This window comes from Microtus oregoni, unplaced genomic scaffold (assembly GCF_018167655.1).
Source record: "Microtus oregoni isolate MIOR12 unplaced genomic scaffold, Mior012 000046F_ref0000063, whole genome shotgun sequence".
Classification (NCBI taxonomy): Eukaryota; Metazoa; Chordata; class Mammalia; order Rodentia; family Cricetidae; genus Microtus; species Microtus oregoni.
The window spans coordinates 4,074,141-4,085,690 of NW_024543220.1; the positions used below are offsets into that span (position 1 = coordinate 4,074,141).

An 11,550-nucleotide genomic window follows, 5' to 3' on the forward strand; every position below is an offset into this window, starting at 1 on the left:
TGCTGTTACTGTTCACATCTGCCCTTCCCACTACTGGCATCAGTTAAGCCCACTGGCTTGCATAGGCCTGGGAACTAGGGGGAAAACGTGGCAAGGGTCAAAGGAAGCACTAAAGTCGATTCCAGACTTTTCTACTCCATTTCCTGACATTCCTTCTGGGAGGAACGAAGGACTTGACCACCCAGTATGCCTCTTCTTGTTCAGTTTCTAAGTTCTCTTTCCTGAAATTCGCCCCCGAAGTTCCCAGGTAACTTTAGAGATGCAAACACTAAATGCTAGGAGACACTTTAGCAAATGGGGCTCCCCGCTCTGTCGTGGCCTGTTATCAAGGTTTCATACAGACCCCCCATCCACGGAGCCCCAGGACTCTGTGAATGGCGGAAGTGATCTCCCGGTTTCGCAGGCTGTAGATAAGGGGATATAGAAGCGGGGTGACATTGGTATAAACCAGTGCAACTGTCCGATCCAGTCGCGGGGAGTAACTGGACTTGGGCCGCACATACATGAAGGTGGCACAGCCATAATGCAGGAAGGTAACAGCCAGGTGCGAGGCACACGTGGATGCAGCCTTGCGTCTGCCCCCACCACCATGCAGGCGGCGCAGGGCAGAGGCAATGGCCCCATACGAGGTCAGAATGAGCATTGAGGGCAGCAACAGCAGCACCAGGCAGGCTCCTAGCAAGGGCAGCTCATCTATGTAGCTCTGTGTGCAGGCCAGGTGCAATAGTGCAGTGATGTCGCAGAAGAAATGCACCAGCAGGCGGGAACCACAGAAAGGCAGGTGGAAGACTGCCATCGTTAGCCCCACTGACACTGCTAGTCCCCCAAGGCAGCAAGCCATTGCCAGTCTTGCGCATAAACCGGGGGTCACTATAGATGCGTAGCGCAGTGGGTGGCAGATGGCCACATAGCGGTCATAAGCCATGGCTGCCAACAAGAAGCACTCAGCCCCACCCAGGGCCACAAACATCTGCATCTGGACAGCGCAGCCCAGGAAAGAGATGGGGCTGCCCCGGCCATGGCCGGGCATGCTCAGATCGGCTAGAGAGCGGGGCACCACCACCAGCGTGTAGCAGAGTTCGATGGCTGACAGCTGGCAAAGAAAGAGCAGCATGGGCGGTCTGGTGGGCGCCGAGAGCACAGCCACCAGGATGAGTAGGTTCCCACTCAAAGTCGCCAGGTGCACAGCCAGGAGCACCAGGAAGAGAAGGGGCCTCAAGTGTGGGAACTCGAAAAAGCCTTGAAGGAGAAAGCCACAAGTTATGGTCTTATTGCTGGTACTGTCCATGCACTGGGGTCAGGTGGCACCTGCAGGAGAGAATCAGAGGCAGGGTGAGCCTATGGGTGTAGCTTTCTGAAAGCCGAGAAAGGGTTGCTTGGTAATCAAATCAGACTGGGAGTGGTGGCTGCAGAAATGGCTCATAGTTGATTACTGGTCCCTCTTCCCTTCCACATCTTCGGAGGAACACCTACCAAACAGTGCAGCTTTCTCTGCCTTCTGTACTAGCAATTCTGATTTGAGACAAGCATCTCATCACTCCTGACCTCCACCCAGAGAATCAAGCCCTGGCCCCACTAAAGTCACTTTGTGTTTGATTGGTCATAAATTTTAGATCCCAAGGTTCTCTGAGGCAGAAAATGTGCCTCTCCTCCCTATTTCTCCATCCTCTTTCTTAGCTAACAATGCTTTCTGAGGTATGCATAGAGCCAGAGTGACCCAGCATGTATGAAGGTCTCGTAGACCATCTCAAGTACCTTCTTTTGTGAAATTAATTAATTAATTATTTTCCAGACCAATCATAGTTTTCCCTGTCTCCCCCAATTCCTCCTAGTTCCTCTCCACATCTCCCCTCTCACCCTCCCCCCACTCCTCCTGTGTATACATCAGCCAGCCATGGCATATCAAATTGTTTTAAGACTAGATACCCCTTCTATTAAGGCTGAATGAGGCAACCCAGTTGGAGGAAAGGGTCCCAAAGCAGGTATCAGGGTCAGAGACAGTCCTTCCTCCCACTCTCAGGAGTGCCATTAAAAGACCAAGCTACATAACTGTAATGTATATACAAAGGGCCTCTGTCACTCTCACGCAGGCTTCCTGGTTGTCAGCTGAGTCTCTGTGAGATGCCATGAGCCCAGGTTAGCACCTTTTTATTTTTAAAGTGAAAAATAGAACTGGGATGGGTCTGGAGATGGATATAAAGGGTTTAACTTCTCAAAGAAATGAAAAAAAAAAAAAACCCTGAATTCCTGAGACTGAATCTGGCACTCCCTATAGCCCATATGCTGTTCTGGAATGAGGTCAATGGAATCAATCAGACAATCTATATTAATTTAACCTTCATAGAGACCCAGATCTGTGGTACATGCTGGAGCAGACACTTGGGCAGTGAGGAAGCTCTGTGGGAGGGCCTTGTTGGATTTGTTAGGATCCAAATACATCTGACATTGTGATTAATACTCTGTCAACACGAGAAAGGTGATGTGTGTCTGTACTGGCTCAGCTCGCAAAGTGAGCAGTCCTCTCCAGATCTGTCATCAGATCCTGTTTCTGCTACCTGGTAACGCATCTGCAGGCAACAGTTGGGAAACAGCGTCAGTGCGCAGGTCTGTGGTGCTGCCGAGACTCTCCTGAGTGGAGCCCATGTGGGGTGGAAAGAAGGCCCTGTGACCTTCAAGGAGGATGTTTGACTTTCTAACAGGTCTCAGCAAAAAATAAATTGTAAAGTTTCTTTATATCTTTAAGAATTTAATCCCAGACTCTGCCTTGCCTTCAATGCTCTGATCAACAGGGACCATGTAATTTATTCACAGTTCTCACGGGCGGAGGGAAGGAGCCGCGAAGTCGGGTGAAAACAGCAACACACGGCTGCGAGAACGAACAGTAAGCCCTGCAGAGGCCTTGGCTTTTGCTGTTGAACTCTCTTTTTGGAGACTTTTGATTTATCACCATCACCCTGTGCTCTTTCCTGTAGTGTCCGAAGGGAGCTTTTGCTAACACACATTCTATTCTACTAGTGGAGGAAGAGGTGATGGGGTAGGAGTACATTTGAGGGAAGTAGATTCATTTACAGTGGTGTTTAAACTCCTCCCTCCACCTTTGGGGGCCATTTTGTCACCTGTTAAACAAATTTAGCCAACCTGAGTCTTGTACCTGTTCTCAGCCAGGTGTTGTAGCATTAGGAGTGAAGTTCACAGAGACAGAATTGGTGTCTTGAGGTTTCAGGCAGATAGAACTTCTGGAGTGGCCAGTACAGAGACAGCTGACCAGCTGCCCCTGCTGGCCTCCTTATCATTGCCTTTCATCTCTTTAGAGAAGCCAGTGGGATGGGTTCTGGAAAGGGAGACAGACACATTCTGTTTTAATTTCCTTCACTTTCATGATGTAAGCCATGCAGAGATGACAAGAAGCCCTGGATGATGGCCCTGGATCTAGTTGTTCAAGAATAATCTTGTTTTCAAAATGAGGCTGCATAAAGTAAGCCAGATGGGCCAACTAATTGAACATGACCAAGGGGTTATATCTGCTTTATGTAGCTCGTCAGAAGGAATAGTTATAAACTCTAGGAATGTAAGCTAGGTCTAAGAAAATGCAAAGATCAGTTGGGCAGAGTAACTCACAACTTCAAACCCTGCACTGAGAGTCAGAGGCAGGCAAAGGTCTGGTACTTCAATCTTGCTTCTTCCTAGCAAAAGAAGCTTGAGGAAGAGAGAAAAGTTTCCTGGATCACACTTCCTTGCAAAAGTCACAGTGCTTGGTTGCCAGGATGTATATGGTAGTACACAATTGTCTGTAACTCTGATTCCAAGGGATCTAATGTCCTCTTCTGGCCTCTGCAGGCACCAAGCATGCATATGGTACTCATATATAAAAAACTCATAAGAATAAAAGAAAAGTAAATAAATCTTTAAAAAATTTTCAAACAACATTAATAATAATAATAATAAATGGTAATATAAACCACTCAACAGAAATGTACTGTAGTAGCCTTATTGAGGCAGCCAGATTGTGTTCCCAGTAGAGAGAGGCCTGGGTAGAACAGTGTCTCCTTGGGGGAGGCTTCCAAGTAAAAAAGCAAATAATAACAGAAATATAACATCATTAAACCAGGGACTTGGGAACATGCAGCAAAAACTGACTGCAGTAGCTACGTTGAGACAGCCAGATGCAGTCCCTCATAGACTGTAAACAGAGCAGAATGCCCTCTCTGGTGAGGCTTCCAAGCAATGGAAAAACAGCTTCAGACAAAGACAAGGTCATCAAATCAGGCCCTCGAAACACCCAGGAAAAAACAGCTGGGGAAGCTGAGTCGGTCAGCAGGAGTTTCTGATTGGATGAGCTTCCCAAGGCTGAACGTGGGCTTCTCTTCCCCCCTCTAGGCACTTTTATATGATGTGATAAACAGTAGCAACCTCTGGTGGAGACTAACTATTTTCGAGGATCTAGTATTTTTATTCTTGAACTATTTTACTGTTTGCTTCCTTCAGTGTCACAGATGAGGGACCCTGAAGGACACCCTGAGACATTCGTGCTTGTGGATCTGAAATGGGATAAGGGGAGCCCTGCTTCCTGAGCCAGCTTATCAGTGAACTCAAAGAATATTCTCTCTCTCTCTCTCTCTCTCTCTCTCTCTCTCTCTCTCTCTCTCTCATCACAACATTATGTAGCCTTCAAATCACACCCCAAACCAAACAAGAAGTACATACAGCCTCTTTCCGTGGCTTCCTGTAGACTAGAAATGACCCCCAATCACCCAAGTGTTCCTGTTCTCAGATTTTTCCTTCACTGACATTTCTCTAGAGGACAGCGGATGTGAGCAGTAATGCAGATAATTTAAGATAACAAGTCTAAAAATAATTTCTCTTTAGTTTTGACATTCATCGCTGCTCTTGCTATATTGTTCTGGCAGATTCTTGCTTCTAATTGTGTGAGGTTGCAAGAAGCACCCACAGAGTCAAGGCTGGCTGGTGGCCCAGGACATCTGGATGTGGTTGGAAGGTTTTCTGGGCTAGAGATTCAGACCTTGGATTTAATTTTGCTGGGCAGAGTAATAAAAATTATCCATTACAATGATTTTTCTCATTGGTCATTTCATTAGCCAATCAAAGCACTTCTAAACATGGACGTAGAATGGAAGAAGGGAAGACAGACAGGTCAGACTCCTTCAGCTCCTGAAAGTTCCATACATGCTAAGCTGTAGATTAAAGGTCAAATGGTAGAGCTAGACTCATGCTATCTATAATAAGCCCCATGTTAAGTAAGAATGGCTACCTGCAGCGTCCGCAATGTCTGTGAGCAGAACTGGACTGGAGCCAAGTCTCAACAAAATTGCTTTCCAGTTTAAGCTTAAGCTCACTGGTCTAGCGTCTTAGCTTACAGAAGCATCAATAAAAAAAGCCACAGCAGAATTCATTGTTGAAGACAAGTCAATTTAGAAAGTTACAAATAAATTTGGATATCCTCACTGCATTGGGTCTTTAGTCTATGACTTTCTATAAACGATAATGAAATTATTTGCTTAGTGTTTTTTAAGGCAATAACATATTCAAAAGATGATGGTTCCTTTTTTCCTTAATTCTTTCTGAAAAACAAAGAACACTCACAGTTTAAAATTGCTTTGCTGTTTTCTGGGTGCTTGAATTGGAGAGGAGGGGGCAAGCGAGCTAGCTCTGCTACCACTGTGGAACGACCATGAAGAAAGAGCAATTTGCTGAGGAATCCATAGAGAATGTGAAGAAGCTTCTAGAGCAGACTTGGCAAACAGTAACCACAGGAACACTGCGGGTAGTTTCACATTTGTGCTTTATAATTTGGAAGGCTTAGGTCTTATTATTTAGAAGCTACTAGAATGGACTTGGCACATAGTAGCACACAGGAACATTGGAGTTATACTCTCGTTTATGCTTTATAATTTGGAAGACTTGGGTTGATTATTCCCTTAGCATTCCTCTTTCTGTCTTGGAAATGTCAGCCTTTGACTGGTCCATTTCAAGTGGTGGTGTGCGTGCTATCTTCCTGAGGTTTCAATGCGCACTGCGGGCAGTGGGTGCACATGTATGTAGCTGGAGATAAGTCTGTTTGTATTATCTATCTTTATCATCTATCTACCTGTCTGCTTGCCTGTCTATCGTTTACATCATCTATTTGTATTATGTGTCTATCTATACTATCTAACTTCCTCCCCTTTCCTACCTCGCTCTCTCCCTTCTTCTTTTCCTTCCTTCCTCACTTCCTTTCTCAATCCCTCCCTCATTTTCTTTCCCTCTTTCTTTCTAGCTTGCCTCTACCTATCTCATTATCTCTATCTTGCTATTTCTCTCTTTTTTGCAATTACCTTTATACAAACATATATATATCTGAGTTCAGAGCTCAACTCGACCACTTGTCAGCTCTATTACTTTTGGGTAAGGTACTCAATTTCCCTGATGCTTCATCTCTTTACATGAAAATGGAGGTGATGATGCTGAATACCTAGTGTTGTAATAAATACTAGGGATAGTATAAGGAAAACCCACAAAGAAAGTAACTCATCATATTGAAGCGTAACTTTAGCTTCTACATAAACATGTCAGCCCTTCGGCTCCACCTGAATAGAGACTATAATGACTCTTTTCCCTACTCAAGCAGACCTTCACCTTGGACCATGACGGGTGCCTTGAAATGAATTAATTTTATACGTTTACATTATTGTATATTTCAGTTAAATATTGTTTGAGAAACGAAGTCCCTTGAATTAAAACTTAATCGTGTTGGTACTTTCTACTAACACAAACATTTTTTTTTTCAGTGGTATCTTCCTACCAGTCTGGCAGGTTATTTACTTGGGGGCTGCAAAATCACCTCTGGATTTAGTGATTACATTGTGTACTCTTTTTATCCCACCCCCTCCAGTTACTTATGATCTCAGCTTTGATTCCTGAGAGATGTGTTATTTGCCTGTGTGTCATTTCTCTCCAGTGTGTCTGTTTCTTTTACAAGATAAAGTAGCTTGCTAAATCCTTCATGACTGAGTGTGACATGATACCTTGTCAAAGGCTTCTGTGAGGCTAAGTATACGAACTCTTGTTAGTTTCTCGGTGTCGTGTTATTCTCTAAAAGCATCGAAGTGAATTAACAGAGAACATTTTCTTTACACAGACATTATTGCTTTTCTACTATTGCATTTTCGGGAGCATTTAAGGATCCTACATTTTATACAGATGAGATGATCTTGACAGTTTCTATGGCTACCCATGAACCCTTCTTAAAATGGTAGCCGCATAGCTGACCCTTCTCCAGCTCTGGGTCAACATGCTACCAGAGGCTTTGAACTTTGACTAACGTTTCCCAGACTTCATGCTTCTTGATGAGTCAGGGAGACTAGTCCCGACAGTAATGCATGTGTCTCTTTAGAACAGTCTGGATAATTGCCATGTTTTGTTCTCCCTTCTCCAGAAATCAATAGTGTGGGATTCAGACTTTCAGAAGAGGATGTTTTCTAGGCATCCTGCTCTCTCTTATTTTCAACTGGGTAGGAACTTTGAACTGTGAAAATCTAGGAGTCCTACTGATTGTAGAGCTGGCTCTTTGCCTTTGATGTGTTGAAAGATATTCTCTCTCTGAATGAAACAGGAGCCATTTTAATGAATGTCTCTAACACAGGCTTCCTCCAGAGGCAGAGAGATAAGCTTCAAAAATGAGCACTTTAATGTTCCACATAAAAACCGTCTGGTGCAGAGACTGCCCCAGTTCTGACACAGGGAAGGTCAGTTCTGTCACAGGAAATGAGTGATCACTGTGTTGTTAAAAGTTGAAAAGGACCCTAGGTCCAGGGATCACTTGTTTTACTTGGAAAATATTTGCTCTGTAAAGAAAACTTGCTTGTTTTCAAAATTTATTTTTAAATCAATTACTGTCTTCTAAGATGGTGATTTTTAGCAGGCTTGAACATACTTCTAATTTAGAAACTACTTCAACCTACAAGACGGCAAGAGGGCTACCTTGGAAAACTGAAAGGCTCTCCCTCTAAATGATGGTTCTCTGTTCCTTGCTGGCCATAGGGTTAAAACTAAGGGATGAGAAACATTAGACATACGAAGGGAGATGCTAAGGCTATTTCAGTTTTGCCAGGGTATTTTCATAATTCCCTGAGATGAAAACAAACACACACAAAAGGTCAGTCCTTGTAGGAAAAAAAAAAGTATTTCTCTCTGGGATGAGGCATCATTCTGGGGAAAATGTTTCACTGTCCCTGAGAGCCCAGACTCGCTGGAATCATCTGGATGTTCTGTGAGCATGAATAGCAGCAGGTTCTCCTCCCCTACTGTCCAGTTACTTACTTTCTTTGTCCAAATTAGACCCCCAAGTTTGCCAGAAGACAGCTAATGATTACATTAAATGAGAGCAATGCAGGGTATTCAGCCTGTTGGAGGCCAGACTTGGACAGGGACCTACATTCTCTGTAATGGGATAGTGTCTGGTTTTGTGGTCCAGAGGCAGGGGTGCTGAGGATTTCATTCCAAAACAGGAAAGATAAAGAACTCTTTCCTGTCTTGGTACTGTCAGTGGTAAAGTTTTGACCTCTATAAAGATGAGCAATGATCTTAGACCTGGCCATCTTGAATACTCTCTATTCTGCCTCTAAAAAATAAAGGATGATCCTTTTTTTATATTCTTACAAGTTACCTTATTGGAACCTTGTGTTTTGGATACCTCTCATCATGGGGTTCACACAGGGACACAAAATTCCCCACTTGTAGATGGGAAGCAGAGATAAAAGAACAACATTTAGGCAAAATAACTAAATAAAAATAGAAGCAAGCTACACAGTCCAGGCATCCATAGTTGCCTCATACTGTACTTCAGTGAACACAGAACTTAAGGGCTCTGTAAGCGAGAGCACACTGGAAATGCGTGCTAGGCAATGTACTGAGGAGGGAGGCACCAGATCCAGCAGAGGGAAGATGAAGACAACATGATGGACACTTGCCTCACCAGAGTTATTCCCTAGGGTAGACCCAGACAGAAGGCATTTTATTTCCTCATCCCTACACTCTGCTCTCAGCATTTCTTTATCTCTATTTGCCTATGGATTCCCAGCACCAGGCTTCTTCTTACCTGGGTTTGGAGATGGATGGTGTGGGATTGTAGAGATGACTCAGGTCATGGTCTCTAGAGGTTGACAAGATCCCTGGTAAAATGGAGAGCAGTGGTTGCTGTGGGTAGGTGTACAAGAGAAAGGGAGAGGTTAATGGAGACAGATAAGAGATGGTCAAACTGGTGGCAATGGAGAAATAAGAAGTGGAGACAGAGCCAACACAGATGGGGGATTGCAGCAGGAGTTCCTGATGAATTCTGTCTGGTTGGAGCTACACTCTTAGCTTGCTTTATGTCCCTGGAGAGGTGAAGTGATGGGGGAAAAAGGAGTATACTAGTCCATTCCAATGGGAGGGCTAGAGCAAAAATATCCTGTGATTAATTATCCCCACTAAGTCCCTTTTCAAGGTTGGAGGCCAGGGCGGAGCTTGGCAAAGGTACAACTCTGCAGTTGTCCAGAGAGAGATGACTTCCTATTTTGAGCTGCCCATCTGCCCAGAGCGTGGTCCTTTTCTTCAGCATCACACTTTCCCTAGGGTGTTTCTTACTTCTCTGTCATTGTGGCAGTTTCTAGCTGTACATGCTGGTTCAGGCAGCAGTTCATACCACACAGCTGAACAGCAGTCACTGGGGAGGTCTAATATCTTCATGTGCTGGTAGCTACAACGATGAGATGAACACTAGGATATCTGTGAAGGGGCCCTAGAAAATGGCAATAATAATAATAATAATAAATAATCATATACTAACCAGTTTTTTTTAACCTTGCTATGTTAGGGGACAGTTAAGAAAGGGTAAATTTGGGAGCTGACTACATGCTCTTGATGGCTTGTTCATTATTTTGTATGGTCTTATGTGCACCAGAATCATAAGATTTAAGAGTTGATTGCTTTTACTTAATTTACTCAAACTCTTATTAATTAAGCTAGCAAATGTTTGTTGAAGGATAGTATATGCAAGTATTGACTTAATAACTGGGATATAGATTTATAGATCAAATAGCAAAATAGACAAGCATTCTTGTCTATGTAAAGCTCACATTTTAGAAAAAAGAAATAGACAACAATTAAGTTAAGTCAACCGTATTAGAAACTGATAAATCAAGCAGAGAAAAGTAAAAGAGGAAAGAGAATGTGAGGAATGTAATTTTAAAGGGGCTGCTGTGGAAAGTGGTGTCTGGTGTGGAGCTTGAAGGAGGAAGGGAACCCTGCGGGTATGTGGGAACGGTATGACCAGCAGGAGAGAGGCCTCTCAAGCAGCCCTATAGTGGGGAAGAGGCTTGGCGTGCTGTGGGTCTGTGATCAAACCAGTGCTGTGGTAGGAACGGAGGTCAAAAGAGTAACACATGAGGACCAGAGGGTGGTGAGTGGCCAGCAGGAAGCACCCTGTGAATGACTGGGGGACTTGGTTTTTTGTTTTGTTTGAAGATTGAGGATTGAGATAATATTCAAGTGTCCTTCTGGATGCTGTGTTGAGAACAGAGTATTCTGTAGGCCGGGGAAGAACTCAGAGAGGGTAGGAGATTCTATTACAGCTATCTGGGAAGGAAAATGGCTTGGATCAGATTAGCAGCAGAAATGATGAAAAATTGTTGGATTCTGATATTTTAAGTGCAGAGCAATCAGAATTTCCTGATGGGTTGGATATGGCGTGGGGAAAAAGAAGGATCAGAGTGACTTTTTAATTAATTAATTGCTCAGTTAATAAATTTTGCTAGAGCAACAGGAAAGATAGAAGTGTGCTAAGCTGATAACAGGAAGCTTCATATGATCAAAGATTTAGAACACACATCCAAGAGCCCCGCCAGACAACCAGTATGTCAGTCTGTTGGCAGTTTGACACACACCCTGCATCTCATGAGACAGCTCTAAGTTTGATCACCAGTTATTCTCATTAAACTGCATGGGATCACTCTGGGAATGAAGATAGTCACAGACAGGAAAGTATCCCAAATGCGAGCCCTGGTGCGCTCAAACGTTAGTTTATGTGGTCAAGAAAAAGGCAAAATAGGGGACTGAGTGGGAGTCTATGGGCCAGGTTTATCTGGTTTGCTTGTCTTCTCCCTAACTCCCAGTTTTCACAGTGTGCATCATTGCAAACGATAGATGGAAATCATTCTATGTTACCTTAGCAAGACTTCTCTCTTGGCTATAAACAACGGCTGCAGTCCTTACACAATGAACATGCCAAGGTCATGCTTAGGGCTGGAAGACAGTGTGTGAAAGCCTCACCCTCTTCACCCAGTCGAAGCGAGGGAAGACCGTGAATCCCTTGATGGAGAAACACTGGAAACAAGATGCTGCCGACTGAAATTCCTGGTTGTTATACCAAAATTTGCCAATATTTTGGCTACGTGTACTTTACGTGTTACTTCTTTTGTACATGTATTTGTGTGTATGTGTGCACGCAGAAGCCTGAGGTTGACTTTGGGTATCTTTCTTAATTGCTCACTTAGTTTTTTGAGACAGGGCCTCCTA

The 11,550-nt window shown here is 43.9% G+C and overlaps 1 protein-coding gene across 1 annotated transcript; it reads right to left on the minus strand.

The window, feature by feature from the left end:
• Positions 1-325: 325 nt before the first annotated feature.
• On the minus strand, positions 326-1,288 carry LOC121435677 (olfactory receptor 10AC1-like). The gene has a single exon (XM_041635144.1). The coding sequence runs from the start codon at positions 1,286-1,288 to the stop codon at positions 326-328; it is 963 nt and encodes a 320-aa protein (XP_041491078.1).
• Between the last annotated feature and the right edge of the window lie 10,262 nt (positions 1,289-11,550).

Coding starts and splice junctions, on each gene's coding strand:
- LOC121435677 (XM_041635144.1), bottom strand. CDS start 1,288: ATGGACAGTACCAGCAATAAGACCATAACTTGTGGCTTTCTCCTTCAA.